Source organism: Scyliorhinus torazame, chromosome 19 (genome assembly GCF_047496885.1).
Source record: "Scyliorhinus torazame isolate Kashiwa2021f chromosome 19, sScyTor2.1, whole genome shotgun sequence".
Taxonomy (NCBI): Eukaryota; Metazoa; Chordata; class Chondrichthyes; order Carcharhiniformes; family Scyliorhinidae; genus Scyliorhinus; species Scyliorhinus torazame.
The window spans coordinates 35,830,261-35,849,081 of record NC_092725.1 but is presented as its reverse complement, the minus strand read 5'-3'; the positions used below and the strand labels follow the sequence as shown (position 1 = coordinate 35,849,081).

The window sequence follows — 18,821 nt, the reverse complement described above, 5'->3', positions numbered from 1 at the left end:
GGGAAAGAGAGCAATTAAATACGTGGCTACAGGGATGGTGCAGGCGGGAGGGATTCAGATTTCTGGATAACTTGGGCTCTTTCTGGGGAAGGTGGGACCTCTACAGACAGGATGGTCTACATCTGAACCTGAGGGGCACAAATATCCTGGGGGGGAGATTTGTTAGTGCTCTTTGGGGGGGGTTTAAACTAATGCAGCAGGGGCATGGGAACCTGGATTGTAGTTTTAGGGTAAGGGAGAATGAGAGTATAGAGGTCAGGAGCACAGATTTGACGTCGCAGGAGGGGGCCAGTGTTCAGGTAGGTAGTTTGAAGTGTGTATACTTCAATGCCAGGAGTATACGAAATAAGGCAGGGGAACTGGCAGCATGGGTTGGTACCTGGGACTTCGATGTTGTGGCCATTTCGGAGAGATGGATAGAGCAGGGACAGGAATGGATGTTGCAGGTTCCGGGGTTTAGGTGTTTTAGTAAGCTCAGAGAAGGAGGCAAAAGCGGGGGAGGTGTGGCGCTGCTAGTCAAGAGCAGTATTACGGTGGCAGAGAGGATGCTAGGTGGGGACTCATCTTCCGAGGTAGTATGGGCTGAGGTTAGAAACAGGAAAGGAGAGGTCACCCTGTTGGGAGTTTTCTATAGGCCTCCAAATAGTTCTAGGGATGTAGAGGAAAGGATGGCGAGGATGATCCTGGATAAGAGCGAAAGTAACAGGGTAGTTATTATGGGAGACTTTAACTTTCCAAATATTGACTGGAAAAGATATAGTTCGAGTACATTAGATGGGTCGTTTTTTGTACAGTGTGTGCAGGAGGGTTTCCTGACACAATATGTTGACAGGCCAACAAGAGGCGAGGCTACGTTGGATTTGGGTTTTGGGTAATGAACCAGGCCAGGTGTTGGATTTGGAGGTAGGCGAGCACTTTGGGGACAGTGACCACAATTCGGTGACGTTTACGTTAATGATGGAAAGGGATAAGTATACACCGCAGGGCAAGAGTTATAGCTGGGGGAAGGGCAATTATGATGCCATTCGACGTGACTTGGGGGGGATAGGGTGGAGAAGTAGGCTGCAAGTGTTGGGCACACTGGATCAGTGGAGCTTGTTCAAGGATCAGCTACTGCGTGTTCTTGATAAGTATGTACCGGTCAAGCAGGGAGGAAGGCGTAGAGCGAGGGAACCGTGGTTTACCAAAGAAGTGGAATCTCTTGTTAAGAGGAAGAAGGAGGCCTATGTGAAGATGAGGTGAGAAGTTTCAGTTGGGGCGATGGATAGTTACAAGGTAGCGAGGAAGGATCTAAAGAGAGAGCTAAGACGAGCAAGGAGGGGACATGAGAAGTATTTGGCAGGTAGGATCAAGGAAAACCCAAAAGCTTTCTATAGGTATGTCAGGAATAAGCGAATGACTAGGGTAAGAGTAGGACCAGTCAAGGACAGTGATGGGAAGTTGTGTGTGGAGTCTGAAGAGATAGGCGAAATACTAAATGAATGTTTTTCATCAGTATTCACTCAGGAAAAAGATAATGTTGTGGAGGAGAATGCTGAGACCCAGGCTATTAGAATAGATGGCATTGAGGTACATAGGGAAGAGGTGTTGGCAATTCTGGACAGGCTGAAAATAGATAAGTCCCCGGGGCCTGATGGGATTTATCCTAGGATTCTCTGGGAGGCCAAGGAAGAGATTGCTGGACCTTTGGCTTTGATTTTATGTCATCATTGGCTACAGGAATAGTGCCAGAGGACTGGAGGATAGCAAATGTGGTCCCTTTGTTCAAAAAGGGGAGCAGAGACAACCCCGGCATCTATAGACCGGTGAGCCTCACGTCTGTAGTGGGTAAAGTCTTGGAGGGGATTATAAGGGACAAGATTTATAATCATCTAGATAGGAATAATATGATCGGGAGAGTCAGCATGGCTTTGTGAAGGGTAGGTCATGCCTCACAAACCTGATCGAGTTCTTCGAGAAGGTGACTGAACAGGTAGACGAGGGTAGAGCAGTTGATGTGGTGTATATGGATTTCAGTAAAGCGTTTGATAAGGTTCCCCACGGTAGGCTATTGCAGAAAATACGGAGGCTGGGCATTGAGGGTGATTTAGAGAAGTGGATCAGAAATTGGCTAGCTGAAAGAAGACAGAGGGTGGTGGTTGATGGGAAATGTTCAGAATGGAGTTCAGTTACAAGTGGCGTACCACAAGGATCTGTTCTGGGGCCGTTGCTGTTTGTCATTTTTATCAATGACCTAGAGGAGGGCGCAGAAGGGTGGGTGAGTAAATTTGCAGACGACACTAAAGTCGGTGGTGTTGTCGACAGTGTGGAAGGATGTAGCAGGTTACAGAGGGATATAGATAAGCTGCAGAGCTGGGCTGAGAGGTGGCAAATGGAGTTTAATGTAGAGAAGTGTGAGGTGATTCACTTTGGAAGGAATAACAGGAATGCGGAATATTTGGCTAATGGTAAAGTTCTTGGAAGTGTGGATGAACAGAGGGATCTAGGTGTCCATGTACATAGATCCCTGAAAGTTGCCACCCAGGTTGATAGGGTTGTGAAGAAGGCCTATGGAGTGTTGGCCTTTATTGGTAGAGGGATTGAGTTCCAGAGTCATGAGGTCATGTTGCAGCTGTACAAAACTCTGGTACGGCCGCATTTGGAGTATTGCGTACAGTTCTGGTCACCGCATTATAGGAAGGACGTGGAGGCTTTGGAGCGGGTGCAGATTTACCAGGATGTTGCCTGGTATGGAGGGAAAATCTTATGAGGAAAGGCTGATGGACTTGAGGTTGTTTTCGTTGGAGAGAAGAAGGTTAAGAGGAGACTTAATAGAGGCATACAAAATGATCAGGGGGTTAGATAGGGTGGACAGTGAGAGCCTTCTCCCGCGGATGGAAATGGCTGGCACGAGGGGACATAGCTTCAAACTGAGGGGTAATAGATATAGGACAGAGGTCAGAGGTAGGTTCTTTATGCAAAGAGTAGTGGGGCCGTGGAATGCCCTACCTGCAACAGTAGTGAATTCGCCAACATTGAGGGCATTTAAAAGTTTATTGGATAAACATATGGATGATAATGGCATAGTGTAGGTTAGATGGCTTTTGTTTCAGTGCAACATCGTGGGCCGAAGGGCCTGTACTGCGCTGTATCGTTCTATGTTCTATGTTCTAGGACAAGTTGGGCTGAAGGGCCTGTTTCCATGCTGTAAACCTCTATGACTGGGAGAGAGAGTTAGGGTCACACAGGGAGAAAGAGTTGGGATTACACAGGGAGAGAGAGTTGGGGGTCACACAGGGAGAGAGATTTGGGGCTGGACAGGGAGAGAGAGTTAGGGATTACATAGGGAGAGAGAGTTGGGGTCACACAGGGTGAGAGAGCTTGGGTTTCACAGCGAGAGAGAGGTGGGGTCACACAGGGAAAGAGAGTTGGCGCCACATGGAGAGAGAGAGGTGGGATCACACAGGGAGAGAGAGTTGGGGTCACATGGAGAGAGAGAGATGGGATCACACAGGGAGAGAGAGTTGGGGTCACATGGAGAGAGAGAGTTGGGGCTATACAACAAAGTAGAGTTCCACAGGGAGAGAATTAGGATCAGAGAGAGAGAGAGAGTTGGGGTCACACAGGGTGAGAGAGAGTTGGGGTTACACAGGGAGAGAAAGAGTTGGGCTCACAGAGAGAGAGAGAGAGAGAGCTGTGGACAGAGAGAGAGAGAGAGAGAGATGGGCTCACAGAGAGAGAGAGAGATGTGGACACACACTGAGAGTTGGGTTCACAGAGAGAGAGCGAGATGGGGGTCACAGATAGAGAGGTGGGCTCACAGAGAGAGAGAGAGAGAGATAGGGTCACAGAGAGAGAGAGATGGGCTCACAGAGAGAGAGAGAGATGGGCTCACAGAGAGAGAGAGAGAAAGATGTGGACACACAGAGAGAGTTGGGTTCACAGAGAGAGAGAGAGATGGGGTCACAGATAGAGAGAGAGGTGGGCTCACAGAGAGAGAGAGATAGGGTCACAGAGAGAGAGCGATGGGCTCACAGAGAGAGATGGGCTCACAGAGAGAGAGAGAGAGAGATGTGGACACAGAGAGAGAGTTGGGTTCACACACAGAGAGGGAGATGGGGTCACAGAGAGAGAGAGAGAGAGAGATGGGCTCACAGCGAGAGAGAGAGATGGGCTCACATAGAGAGAGAGATGGGATCACAGAGAGAGAGAGTTGTGGACACAGGGAGAGAGAGATGGGCTCACAGAGAGAGAGAGTTGTGCACACAGAACAAAGAACAAAGACCAAAGAAAAGTACAGCACAGGAACAGGCCCTTCGGTCCTCCAAGCCTGCACCGACCATGCTGCCCGTCTAAACTAAAATCTTCTGCACTTCCGGGGTCCGTATCCCTCTTTTCGCCTCCTATTCATGTATTTGCCAAGATGCCCGTTAAACGTCACTATCGTCCCTGCTTCCACCACCTCCTCCGGCAGCGAGTTCCAGGCACCCTCTGTGTAAAGAGAGTTGGGGTTACACAGGGAGAGAGAGTTGGAGTCACACAGGGAGAGAGAGTTGTGGACACAGAGAGAGAGAGAGAAATGGGCTCACAGAGAGAGAGAGAGAGATGTGGACACACACAGAGAGTTGGGTTCACAGAGAGAGAGCGAGATGGGGTCACAGATAGAGAGAGAGGTGGGCTCACAGAGAGAGAGAGAGAGATGGGCTCACAGAGAGGGAGAGAGATGGGCTCACAGAGAGGGAGAGAGATGGGCTCACAGAGAGAGAGAGAGAAAGACGTGGACACAGAGAGAGAGTTGGGTTCACAGAGAGAGAGAGAGATGGGGTCACAGATAGAGAGAGAGGTGGGCTCACAGAGAGAGACATAGGGTCACAGAGAGAGAGAGATGGGCTCACAGAGAGAGAGAGATAGGGTCACAGAGAGAGAGAGAGAGATGGGCTCGCAGAGAGAGATGTGGACAACAGAGAGTGTTGGGTTCACACACAGAGAGGGAGATGGGGTCACAGAGAGAGAGAGAGAGAGAGATGGGCTCACATAGAGAGAGAGATGGGATCACAGAGAGAGAGAGTTGTGGACACAGGGAGAGAGAGATGGGCTCACAGAGAGAGAGAGAGGTGGGCTCACAGAGAGAGAGAGATAGGGTCACAGAGAGAGAGAGATGGGCTCACAGAGAGAGAGAGAGAGATGGGCTCACAGAGAGAGAGAGAGAGATGTGGACACACAGAGAGAGTTGGGTTCACACAGAGAGAGGGAGATGGGGTCACAGAGAGAGAGAGAGAGAGAGATGGGCTCACAGCGAGAGAGAGATGGGCTCACAGCGAGAGAGAGATGGGCTCACATAGAGAGAGTGATGGGCTCACAGAGAGAGAGAGTTGTGGACACAGGGAGAGAGAGATGGGCTCACAGAGAGAGAGAGTTGTGCACACACAGAACAAAGAACAAAGACCAAAGAAAAGTACAACAGGAACAGGCCCTTCGGTCCTCCAAGCCTGCACCGACCATGCTGCCCGTCTAAACTAAAATCTTCTGCACTTCCGATGTCCGTATACCTCTTTTCGCCTCCTATTCATGTATTTGTCAAGATGCCCGTTAAACGTCACTATCGTCCCTGCTTCCACCACCTCCTCCGGCAGCGAGTTCCAGACACCCTCTGTGTAAAGAGAGTTGGGGTTACACAGGGAGAGAGAGTTGGAGTCACACAGGGAGAGAGTTGTGGACAGAGAGAGAGAGAGAGAAATGGGCTCACAGAGAGAAAGAGAGAGAGATGGGCTCACACAGGGAGAGAGAGGTGGGGTCACAGAGAGAGAGAGAGAGTTGGGGTCACAGAAAGAGAGAGAGCTGGGGTCACACAGGGAGAGAGAGAGAGATGGGCTCACAGAGAGAGAGAGAGAGAGATGTGGACACACAGAGAGAGTTGGGTTCACAGAGAGAGAGAGATGGGGTCACAGATAGAGAGAGAGGTGGGCTCACAGAGAGAGAGAGAGAGATAGGGTCACAGAGAAAGAGAGATGGGCTCACAGAGAGAGAGAGAGATGGGCTCGCAGAGAGAGAGAGAGAGAGATGTGGACAACAGAGAGTGTTGGGTTCACACACAGAGAGAGAGATGGGCTCACAGCGAGAGAGAGATATGTGCTCACATAGAGGGAGAGATGGGATCACAGAGAGCGAGAGTTGTGGACACAGGGAGAGAGAGATGGGCTCACAGAGAGAGAGAGTTGTGCACACACAGAACAAAGAACAAAGACCAAAGAAAAGTACAACAGGAACAGGCCCTTCGGTCCTCCAAGCCTGCACCGACCATGCTGCCTGTCTAAACTAAAATCTTCTGCACTTCCGAGGTCCGTATCCCTCTTTTCGCCTCCTATTCATGTATTTGTCAAGATGCCCGTTAAACGTCACTATCGTTCCTGCTTCCACCACCTCCTCCGGCAGCGAGTTCCAGGCACCCTCTGTGTAAAGAGAGTTGGGGTTACACAGGGAGAGAGAGTTGGAGTCACACAGGGAGAGAGAGTTGTGGACAGAGAGAGAGAGAAAGAAATGGGCTCACAGAGAGAGAGAGAGATGGGCTCACACAGGGAGAGAGAGTTGGGGTCACAGAGAGAGAGAGCTGGGGTCACACAGGGAGAGAGAGAGAGTTAGGCTCACACAGAGGGTGTGTTGGGTTCATGTAGTAAACCACTGTTACACCTGTATTAGGTGACCTAAGGTAGGACCTGTACTGCAGGTTCGCCGGTAGTCCCTGCCTGCTGGCTCAGCCCAGTAGGCGGAGTATAAATATGCGTGTCCTCCATTCAGCAGCCATTTTGCCAGCTGCTGTGGGAGGCCACACATCTTAGGGCAATATAGCCTCAGTTGTATCCAACTCTAGTCTTTGTTCAATTGATCATGCCTCAATTTATTGCTCTAAGATTTTCTAAAAGATGGACCTCCGTATGAAATGAAATGAAAATCGCTTATTGTCACAAGTAGGCTTCAAATGAAGTTACTGTGAAAAGCCCCTAGTCGCCACATTCCGGCGCCTGTTCGGGGAGGCTGGTATGGGAATTGAACCGTGCTGCTGGCCTGCCTTGGTCTGCTTTCAATGCCAGCGATATTTAGCCCTGTGCTAAACAGCCCCTCAAGCCAGATCGCCTGCAGCTGGATCCGCAATCAAGCGATGCCAAAAAGGACTTTAATCACTGGCTAACTTGCTTCGAGGCGTATTTCAACTCAGCGACCACCCCTGTTCCGGAGGCTCAGAAGATACAGATCCTGTACTCAAGGTTGAGCTCCAAAGTGTTTTAGCTGATCCAGGACGACCGGAACTACGCCGACGCCATGGCGTTTCTCAAAGAAAACTATGCACAGAAGACGAAGACGCTCTTCTCAAGGCATGCACTCGCAACTCGCTCTCAACTCCCTGGTGAGTCCATAGAAGACTTCTGGCAGGCCCTAATCCCACTTGTCCGGGTCTGTGACTGTCAGGCCATTATGGCCACTGAACATTCGAACCTCCTTATGCGGGACGCGTCCGTTATGGGGATTGGGTCGGACCGCATATGCCAAAGACTGTGAGAAAGGGCCACGCTCGATCTAGCTGAGACAAAGAAGCTAGCACTCTCTATGACGGTCGCCTTGTGCAACAGTCAGGCCTACCTCCCCAGCCGCGCGGCCCACCCCTCCTATGCATCGTGGAGTCCACAGACGGCCGCCCCAGCGGGGGCCTTAGCCAGCCAGTACGCCTGCGCCATGCGCCAGCCCACGCACCCCGGGGGTCCCCGATGTTACTTCTGCGGCCAGCAGAAACACCCTCGCCAACGCTGCCCGGCCTGCACGGCTCTTTGCAAGGCTTGCAGCAAAAAGGGACACTTCGCCGCGGTGTGCCAGGCCCCCGCAGTCACCGCTATCGCCCCCACCCCCCTAGTCTGCACACAATGGGCGCCACCATCTTCATCTCCCCGGACCTCGCGCGGCCAGTGGGCACCGCCATCTTGTCCAACCCCGCAACGTGCGGCCCATGGGCCGTATTTTGTCCCACGCAGTATCTTCAGGCGCCGCCATCTTGTCTCCCCCACGGGGCATGGACACCGATAGCATTCCAGGACCTGGGCCCCCCCAGGCTCCCCATCATCCGACGCCAGCGACGACCGACCACGTCTCGCCTCAGTGACGATCGACCAGTCTCATCCGCACAACCTGGCCACCGTATCGACCAGCGTGAAAATCAACGGCCACGTGACCTCTTGCCTGTTGGACTCCGGGAGCACCGAAAGCTTCATACACCCGGATACGGTAAGGCGCTGCTCCCTCGCGGTACACCCCGCCAACCAAAGAATCCACACACTTTCCCCTGGTGGCCAAGGCACAACAGGCCTTCGCCCGTATCAGAGCCGATATCGCCAAGGCCGGGTAGACGAGACACTGCCCTTTCAAGTAGAGAGCGAGACGCATCAGACGTTGCTCTAGCCACCACCCTCAATCAGGCAGGCAGACCCATGGCAGTCTTCTCCCGCACACTTCATGCCTCAGATATTCGGCACTCATCCGTCGAAAAAGAGGCCCAAGCTATTATTGAGGCTGTGTGGCATTGGAGGCATTACCTGGCCGGCAGGAGATTCATCCTCCTCACTGACCAACGGTCGGTAGCCTTCATGTTCAATAACACACAGCAGTGCAAGATGAAAAACGCTATAATCTTGAGGTGGAGGATCGAGCTCTACACCTATAATTACGAGATTTCGTATCGGCCCGGCAAACTCAACGAGCCCCCAGACTCCCTATCCCGAGGTACATGTGCCAGCGCACAAGTAGACCGATGACAGCCTTTGTCACCCGGGAGTCACACGGTTGTACCATTTTGTCAAGGTTCGCAATCTGCCCTACTCCGTCGAGGAAGTACGGACAATCACCAGGGACTGCCAGGTCTGTGCGGAGTTCAAGCCGCACTTGACCGGCCAGACCGTGCGCACCTGGTGAATGCCTCCCGCCCCTTTGAACACCTCAGCGTGGATTTCAAAGGGCCCCTCACCTCCACTGGCCGCTGACAGGAGGTCCTCCCTGATGCACTCCACTCCATACGGTCACTGCTGTGCACCGCCACTAACAACACACCCCACGAATGTCTTTTTGCCTTCCCCAGGAAGTCCACATCCAGGGTGTCGCTCCCGACTTGGCTTGCAGCTCCAGGACCAGTCCAGCTCCGTAGGCACGTCCGTCTCCACAAGGCGGACCCATTGGTGGAGAGGGTGCAATTGCTCCATGCAAACCCAGAGTATGCCTATGTGGCATACCCCGACGGCCGCCAGGATACTGTCTCCTTCAGTGACCTGGCACCAGCAGGTTCTACACACACACACCCCTCTGGCCCGGCGCCACCCTCCCCTCCCCCGGCGCTCCCAGCATTAACACCAGGACCATCCGTCCTGCCCCTGTCCACGCCCGAGGATGAAGAGGATTTTGGCACGCTTCCGGAGTCACTGAACGTCGGGCCAGCATCGTCATCGCCGCCACCACTACGTCGCTCCCAGCTGAACATCAAGGCACCGGACCGGTTAAACCTCTAACTGGTCCGCCGGACTTCAAAAGACATTTTTTTTTCTGCTCAAATACTGTAAATATAGATTCATTGCTGTATATAGTTCTCCACCACCCCCGCCAGACTCAATTTTAACAAGGGGTGAATGTGGTAAATCACTGTTACACCTGTATTAGGTAATGTAAGGTAGGACCTGTACTACAAGTTCGCCGGTAGTCCCTGCCTGCTGGCTCTGCCCAGTAGGCAGAGTATAAATATGCATGTCTTCCATTCAGCAGCCATTTTGCCAGCTGATGTGGGAGGCCACACATCTTCGAGCAATATAGCCTCAGTTGTATCCAACTCTAGTCTTTGTTCAATTGTTCGTGCCTCAGGTCACGCAGAGAGACAGATATGGAGTCACAGAGAGATGGGCTCACAGAGAGAGAGAGAGATGGGGTCACAGAGAGAGAGATGGGCTCACAGAGAGAGAGAGAGATGGGGTCACAGAGAGAGAGAGATGGGCTCACAGAGAGAGAGAGAGATGAGCTTCCAGAGAGAGAGAGAGATGGGCTCACACAGGGAGAGAGAGATGGGCTCACATGGAGAGTGAGAGATGGGCTCACACAGGGAGAGAGAGTTGGGCTCACACGGAGAGAGTGAGTTGCGGTCATGCAGAGAGAGAGAGAGAGAGAGATGGGCTCACAGAGAGAGAGAGATGGGCTCGCATCGGGAGACACAGAGTTGCGCTCACAGAGAGAGAGAGTTGTGGACAGAGAGAGAGAGAGAGATGGGCTCACAGAGAGAGGGAGAGATGGGCTCACAGAGAGTGAGAGATGGGCTCGCATCGGGAGACACGGAGTTGCGCTCACAGAGAGAGAGAGTTGTGGACAGAGAGAGAGAGAGAGATGGGCTCACAGAGAGAGGGAGAGATGGGCTCACACAGGAAGAGAGAGATGGGGGTCACACATGGAGAGAGAGTTGGAGTCACGCAGAGAGGGAGAGATGGGCTCATAGAGAGAGAGTGAGATGGGCTCACACAGGGAGAGATAGAGTTGGGCTCACAGAGAGAGAGAGAGTTGTGGACAGAGAGAGAGAGAGTTGGGCTCACACAGAAAGAGAGAGTTTGGCTCACACAGAAAGAGAGAGTTGGGGTCACAGAGGGAGAGAGAGTTGGGGTCACAGAGAGAGAGAGAGAGTTGGGGTCACACAGGGAGAGAGAGTTGGGGTTTTCCCTTTTCCTTCTCTTTCTGCAGTTATGTCGACAGTGCGGACTTCAGCACTAAAAGTTGATCTCCTCCATGGAGAAGACAGAGCCTTTCTCACCCAGTGTTCCTCTTCCGCTCATGGGATAAATTTTCCCAGTTTCCAATCTGCTTCAAATATAATAACAGCCAGAGTGTAACACCGCGCTGTGCCAGCCCTGGGTGTGTTTGATGGTACGTGTACAGGGAGCTTTACTCTGTATCTAACCCCGTGCTGTACCTGTCCTGGGAGTGTTTGTTGGGGACAATGTAGAATAAGCTTTACTCTGTATCTAATCCCATGCTGTGCCTGTCCTGGGAGTGTTTGATGGGGACAGTGTAGAGGGAGCTTTACTCTGTATCTAACCCCGTGCTGTACCTGTCCTGGGAGTGTTTGATGGTACAGTATACAGGGAGCTTTACTCTGTATCATACCTGTCCTGGGAGTGTTTGATGGGGACAGTGTAGAGGAAGCTTTACTCTGTATCTAACCCCGTACTGTACCTGTCCCGGGAGTGTTTGATGGGGACAGTGTAGAGGAAGCTTCACTCTGTATCTAACCCTGTACTGTACCTGTCCCGGGAGAGTTTGTTGGGGACAATGTAGAAGAAGCTTTACTCTATATCTAATCCCGTGCTGTACCTGTCCTGGGAGTGTTTGATGGGGACAGTATAGAGGGAGCTTTACTCTGTATCTAACCCCGTGCTGTACCTGTCCTGGGAGTGTTTGATGGGGACAGTGTAGAGGAAGCTTTACTTTGTATCTAACCCCGTGCTGTACCGTCCTGGGAGCTTTTGATGGGGACAGCGTGGAGGAAGCTTTTTCCTGTATCTAGCCCTGTGCTGTACCTGTCCTGGGAGTGTTTGGTGGGGACAGTGTTGAGGGAGCTTTACTCTGTATCTAACCCAGTGCTGTTCCAATCCCGGGAGCGTTTATGGAGACAGTGTAGAGGGAGCTTTACTCTGTATCTCACCCTGTGCTGTACCTAATCTGGGAATCTTTACCTTAACTCAAGCAGAAGGTGAATCTAAATTCGTTAATCTCACACTCTGCTGAGCAAAATAAATCATTTTACAACATAAAAGTATCAAACAATATTTTCAAATGAAAGAGGTATCAAAACATCAATACCAGAATTGCTGTCCTGAGAATTCTAGTTTGTACCTGCAGAGGGAGCACGGGAGCTCCTGTCTGGAAAGCTTCAGGAGAATTTGGATAATCTGAGTTAAAGATGTTTGATGTGTTTCTGTTACTCAGATTCCGCATTAATTGTGATGTTATTTATTTGTTCCCTCCTTTCTCCCATTGCAGTGGACCCAAGATTTGGGAATCACGGAAAAGACATGCAGAAAAATCTAAATAACCTGGTATTGGAGAGGGAGTGGGTGATCGTGTGTGTACAAAACTGAGTTAAAGTCAGAACTGACAACTTCCAGCAACTGTCCTGTGTAGGAGAGTGGGTCAAACAGGATGTTCAAAAGTTATTTCAGCTTCGAATAGAGTTTGGATCCTGGCTAAAGTTTAATTCTCCTGGTGCAAAGTGCATTTCTGCATCATTTCTGGATCAGATTGTGGTTTGCACCATTTTGTTTCTGCCTCACCATCAATTCCTCGCCTTCGATGGAACATCATCCAATGGAAATACCTCCCTTCATCAGTGCAGCCTCTGATAATCTACCCTTCAAACAACTTCACTGACTGCCACATCTGTCTCTGAACTTGGACAACACTAGGGCAGCACGGTAACATTGTGGATAGCACAATTGCTTCACAGCTCCACGGTCCCAGGTTCGATTCCCCTAATTCCAGGACTTTCCCACAATAATCTGGACTGATACATCTGTGCAATGTCTAGGGTATGCTGCACTGTCAGAGGTTCTTTTTTTTGGCACAAGGAAGACATTTACATAGAATTTACATAGAATTTACAGTGCAGAAGGAGGCCATTCAGCCCATTGAGTCTGCACCGGCTCTTGGAAAGAGCATCCTACCCAAGACCCACACCTCCACCCTATCCCCATAACCCAGTAACCCCACCCAACACTAAGGGCAATTTTGGACACTGAGGGCAATTTAGAATGACCAATCCACCTAACCTGCACATCTTTGGACTGTGGGAGGAAACCGGAGCACCCGGAGGAAACCCACGCACACACGGGAAGATGTGCAGACTCCGCACATACAGTGACCCAAGCCGGAATCGAACCTGGGACCTTGGAGCTGTGAAGCTATCCACAATGCTACCGTGCTGCCCAATAAGGGGCAATTCAGCGTGGCCAATCCACCTACTCTGCACATTTTTGGGTTGTGGGGGCGAAACCCACGCAGACACGGGGTTGACAGGATTGACAGGATATGATGTAGAAATGGTTTAACCATTCGCCACATGATGGGACCACAAAACCAGCTTTGCTACAACTGTTTACTATTTCAGCATCAGCCTGGATTGCAAAAGTAACCCTCAACTTCTTTACTCGAATGCAAACTGTCTTCATAAACCTCTCTCCCCTGTCTCCCCCACCCTGTCAAACTTATTTATCACAAGATTGAGACAACCTGATTGGCTGCCTCTGCTACAATGTCCCTTCCCTGCCCTGTCTCACTAGGACGCGCTTTGCCTAAAGTTCCCTCACCCTACCCTCGGCCTGAACTTTCTCAAATTTCTCTCCGATCTCCATTCCTGCTCTCTCCAAGCTCAACCTGTCATTGAGAAAGACCCACCTTCTGCTCGTTCACACCAATTCTCACTAATCTGAAAGAGGCAGCATGGTAGCACAGTGGTTAGCACTGCTGCCTCATAGCTCCATGGACCCGGTTCAATTCCAGCCTTGGGTGACTGTCTGTGTGGAGTTTGCACTTTCTCCCTGTGTCTGCGTGGGTTTCCACCGGGTGCTCCGGTTTCCTCCCATAGTCCAAAGATGTGCAGGTCTAGTCGATTGGCCATGCTAAATTGCCCTTAGTGTCTAAAATGTTAGGTGGGGTTACTGGGTTACGGAGATAGGGTGGAGGCATGGTCTTAAGTAGGATGCTCTTTCCAAAGCCCAGTGCTAACTCAATGGGCCGAATGGCCTCCTTCTGCACTGTAAAGACTATGATTCTATGACTGCTGATGATCCAACCTCCCCTCCAGGCCCCCATGTTAACCAATATTGTAAACAGTTCTTTCTAATCAGGTGCTGTCTCTCTCCCTTTTAAATCTGTCATCATCACCTCTCTCCTCAAAACACCAACCCTTGACCCAACTGTCATGGGAGTGTCCCTTTAAGAAAGGCGTTTGTCTTATCACATGGCTTCAGTGATGTTGTTTGTGTGGGTGGAGCTGGGCTGGCTCTGTGAGTTTTTACTTTCGCTTTGAGGTTTTTGGACTGGTTTGAACTGCGCAGGTTGAAAGAAGTGTCCTTCTCTATCTTCATTTTAAAAGCTGTTCCAGACTGCTTGGTACCTTAAAAGAAATAATTGCTTTCTGGAAGGAATTCAAATCTGCTGTTTGAAAAGGGGAACAGTGTATCAGTAACAACAGTCTTAAACGAGTGAGAATGCAGTGTGCTGGGCCACATCTTTGAAAAGGAGTATCTGGTTTTACATGGATTTTGTTATTGAATTGGAACAGTTAAGGGGGAATTCATTATGGGTTATACATAGGTTACTGTAGCTTTGTTGGGTCTTTATGTTTGTAATTGATAACAATTCTTGCCGTGTGTGTTTATACAAATGTTAACTAAATTCTTAGAATAAAGCTTGATATTTTTGACTAAAAACACCTGAGAAGTACGTTGAATAACACCTGAAAGGCAGGCTCTTGTGTTCATCCTAGCAAAATTCAACAAACAGTTATAGGTCAGGCGAACTCCATAATATACTTTGGAGTTTATAAAACCCTGGCCCATAACAAAATTGGGGGCTCGTGGGATAACAGTCTATCTTTTGTGATTTGGTTGGCTCAGTGAACTTAAACACAGTGAGGGGTGAGCATATTTGTGTTTGCTTTTCAGGTGTTGTATTCAAGTTTAAATAGGGTGTGTGTTCAGGACAATGGCTCTTTCAGAGGCTCAGAAGTTTTTGGGGGCAGAGAAGGTCACACGCAATGAGTTACAAATGGAGTTTAAAAAATAGCCTTTAGATTTGGTAACAACATTGCAATTAACATTGCCTGACAAAGTTACGAAAAGAAGAGGTAATTGCATCGGTAGCTGAGCATTTACAATTGCCTGAGACACAGTCTGAATCATTGGAAATGGCAGGAATTACAGATCAAGCAGCTTGAACACGAAAAAGAATTAAAGCAGCTTGAACATGAAAAAGAATTAAAGCAACTTGAATTCGAAATGAGGGAAAAAGAAAGAATAGACCGAGCAGAACAAATAGAAAAGGAGAGAGAGGAAAGGGAAGAAGAACGAATAGCCCTAGCAGAACAAAAATCAAGAGAAAAGGAGGTACAGATCAGGGAAAAAGAAAAGGAGAGCGAGAAAAAAGAAAGAAACTTTGAACTTCAGAAACTGGCCATGAAACGTGAAAGTCAGTTAAAATTGGTGGAGGTGAAGAGAAACGTACAGTCTGAGGATAGTGATGAGGATAAAGAGCAAAAGCATCATAGTCGAAGGCTTGGTGGGGATCTATTTAAATATGTCCAAGCATTGCCAAGATTTGCTGAGAAGTTTGTCGAAGCCTTTTTCATTTCATTTGAGAAGATGGCTGAACAAATGAAATGGACACAGGACATGTGGGTATTACTGGTTCAAACAAAGTTGGTAGGTAGAGCTAATGTGTTTGCATCATTATCAGAGGAGGTATCTGGGATGTATGAGGAGGTAAAAAAAATCCATCTTAGGTGCATATGAACTAGTGCCTGAAGCCTACAGACAAAGGTTTAGAAATTTAAGGAAAGAACCTGGTCAAACATACAAGAGTTTGAAAGGATCAAACAGAGTTATTTTGATAGGCAAATACGGGCTTTGAAAATAGATCAAACGTATGAAGCTCTTAGAGAAATTATAATTTTACAGGAGTTTAAAAATTCAATTCCTGATGTAGTGAGAACTCATGTGGAAGAGCAGAGGGTTAAAATTGCGAGATTAGCAGCAGAAATGGCACATGATTATGAATTAGTTCATAAATCAAAGTTTAGTTTCCGACATCAGTTTCATCCTGTGAGGGAAAGAAACTGGGGAAAGGAGAAATACTCAGGTGGTAAAGGTAAAGGGGATCTTATGGAGATAATAAGGAAAGTGTACGTCAGATTAAAAAAGGAATCCAGGAGGGTGGAAGGGAAATGAAAAGTTTCAGTTTTTACTGTAATAAACTCGGCCATGTAAAGTCACAGCGTTGGGGTTGAAGAAAAGCACTGGGAAAGCTGATGTAGATAAGCCAGTGGGGTTTGTTAAAGTGGGAAAGGAAAGCGCAATTGAAGTGAAGGACGTGCAAAAGAATGTACAGCCTGATCAAGAGATAATTGAAAAGAAGGTGCCAGATCTCTTTAAAGAATTTACTTGTTTGGGTAAAGTTTACTCATGTGTACCAGGAGGAGTAGGTAAAAATGGCAAAATTTTAAGAGACACAGGAGATAGTCAGTCTTTGATGGTAAGAGATGATGAATTATGTAGTTTGGGAGGAATATTGCCAGAAAAGGTGGTAATATGTGGAATTCAGGGTGAGATGAGTAGTGTTCCATTATATAAGGTGAGGTTGGCGAGTCCAGTGAAGAGGTAATAGGAGTAATAGAGAAACTATCTTGTCCAGGAATACAGTTTATTTTGGGTAATGATACAGCTGGATCGCAGGTGGGAGTGATGCCGACTGTAGTTGAGAAGCTAGTGGAAAATCAAACAACTGAATTTTTGAAGGATGAGTATTCTGTGATTTGTTTTCTGATTGTCTTAAGTCACAGGTTAAGACAAGAGGAGAAATCAAAGAGTGCAGATAAAGTTGAAATTATCAGAAATGATTTTTGATCAGATGGTTGGAAAAGAATAAAAACAGGTGGAGGATGAGGCAGATATTTTTATATTTTCAGGAAAGTTGGCGGAGTTACAACAGAAAGATGTAAAAATAAAACAGATGTATCAGAAAGCACACACAGAAGAGGAATCTGAGTGTCTACCAGAATGTTATTACCTTAAAAATGACGTCTTAATGAGAAAATGGAGACCTTTACATTTGCAGGCGGATGAAAAGTTTGCAGAAGTTCATCAAGTGGTATTGCCAGTAAGGTATAGAAAGGAGGTGTTGCGAGGATTACATGAGGTACCAGTAGGGGGTCATTTTGGAGTAAGGAAAACTCACTAAAATACAAAAACATTTTTATTGGCCTGAACTACATAAAGATGTAATTAAATTTTGTTGATCATGTCACACATGTCAAGTGACAGGGAAACCTCAAGCGATGATAAAACCAGCGCTCTTAACACCCATTCCAGCATTTGAGGAACCTGTTACAAGGGTCTTAATTGATTGCGTAGGACCGCTTCCTAAAATGAAAAGTGGGAATCAATATCTTGTGACTATAATGGATGTGTCTACTAGGTTTCCAAAGGTTATTCCAGTATGCAACATTACAGCTAAAAAGATTGTGGAGGAGTTGCTAAATTTCTTAATAGATATGGACTATATCCATTTAATAGATACAATCTGATCACGGGTCCAATTTTACCAGAAGGTTATTCAAGGAGGTTATGGATAGCTTAGGAGTAAAACAATATAAATCAACTGTGTACCAATCTCAGGGAGCGTTAGAACGATGGCATCAGACTTTAAAGACAATGTTGAGGTCTTATTGTATGCCAAGGGATAATCCTGTCAAGATTATCCAGAGGATTGGGATAAAGGAATTCCATCTGTACTGTTTGCAATTAGGGATGCACCTAATGAGTCAACCAAATTCAGTCGTTTGAAACTAATTTTTGAGGTAAGGGGACCACTTAAATTGATTAAGGAGAAATTGGTGAGAGAGCAGTCTGAAATTACTGGATTACGTGACAAATTTTAGGGAACGATTAAATAGAGCAGGTGAATTGGCTAGACCACATTTAAAAGTTGTACACCATGTTCTATGTGCTGAAACAGGTAGCAGACAAGAAAGCAAAAGTTCGGAGTTTTGCCAGTGGAGATAAAGTTTTAGTATTGTTACCAGTGGTCGGTGAACCTTTAAAAGCAAGGTTTTGCGGACATTATCAGATTGAATGGAAATTGAATGAGGTGAATTATTTGGTAAGAATGCGAGATAGAAGAAAAACTCACCGAGTGCGTCATCTGAATATTTTACAGGGTATTTTGGCAGGGAAGGAAAGCTAAAGGAGGAGGCTTCAATGATTCTAACTCAAAGTGAAGAACCGAATCCCGATGACTCTGAATTTGACATTCCTCAAATTAAATTGTATAACTAGTATGTTCTTAAAAATTGGGATAAATTACTGAGTTACCTTCCAGAAGAAAAACAAACTGACCTGAAAGAGTTATTAATATCACATGGGATTGTGGAAATAAGTTGGGAAGTACTAAAATGGTTATACATGATGCTGTACAACCAATTAATGCTGTTCCAATTAAACCACATCCACATAGACTTAACCCTTTAAAATTGGCACAGGTTCAAAAAGAAATTGAAAGTATGCTTAAAAATGGCAGAATTGAAGTGGTCTGCAGCCAATGGATCTCACCCATCGTGATGACTCAACGATTGTGTGGACTATGGAAAGGTTAATGCAGTTACAAGAACAGACTCTTATTCTATACCACGGTTGGAGAACTGCATTGAGAAAGTGGAACAATCAGCTTTTACCTCCAAATTGGATTTACTTAATGGTTAATTTTGTGACTACAAATGGTATATACCAATTCAAAGTTATGCCATTTAGCGTGAAAAATGCCCCAGCCACATTTCAATGGTTAACTAACAAAGTCATTTCGGGATTACCCAATTGGGCAGTATACATAGACGATCTGGTGATTTTTAGTCAGACATGGAAAGAACATTTGAAGCATCTGATGGAGTTATTCAATCTACTTCACGAGGCGGGTTTGGTGGTAAACCTAGCCAAAAGTGAGTTTGGAAAAGCCCAAGCCACGTTCCTTGGCCATACAATTGGACATGGACAAATGGTCCCACGGGA

General features: G+C 47.7%; 1 protein-coding gene across 1 annotated transcript in view; it reads left to right on the top strand.

Annotated features, from left to right (window-relative positions):
• Positions 1-12,811, top strand: part of LOC140396657 (uncharacterized) — a 178,127-nt gene extending 165,316 nt beyond the window's left edge. Inside the window, exon 15 of the mRNA XM_072485452.1 lies at positions 12,028-12,811. Coding sequence (XP_072341553.1) covers positions 12,028-12,075 — 48 coding nt within the window. The 3' untranslated portion in view covers positions 12,076-12,811. The remainder of the gene's footprint in view (positions 1-12,027) is intronic.
• The last annotated feature ends 6,010 nt before the right edge of the window (positions 12,812-18,821 follow it).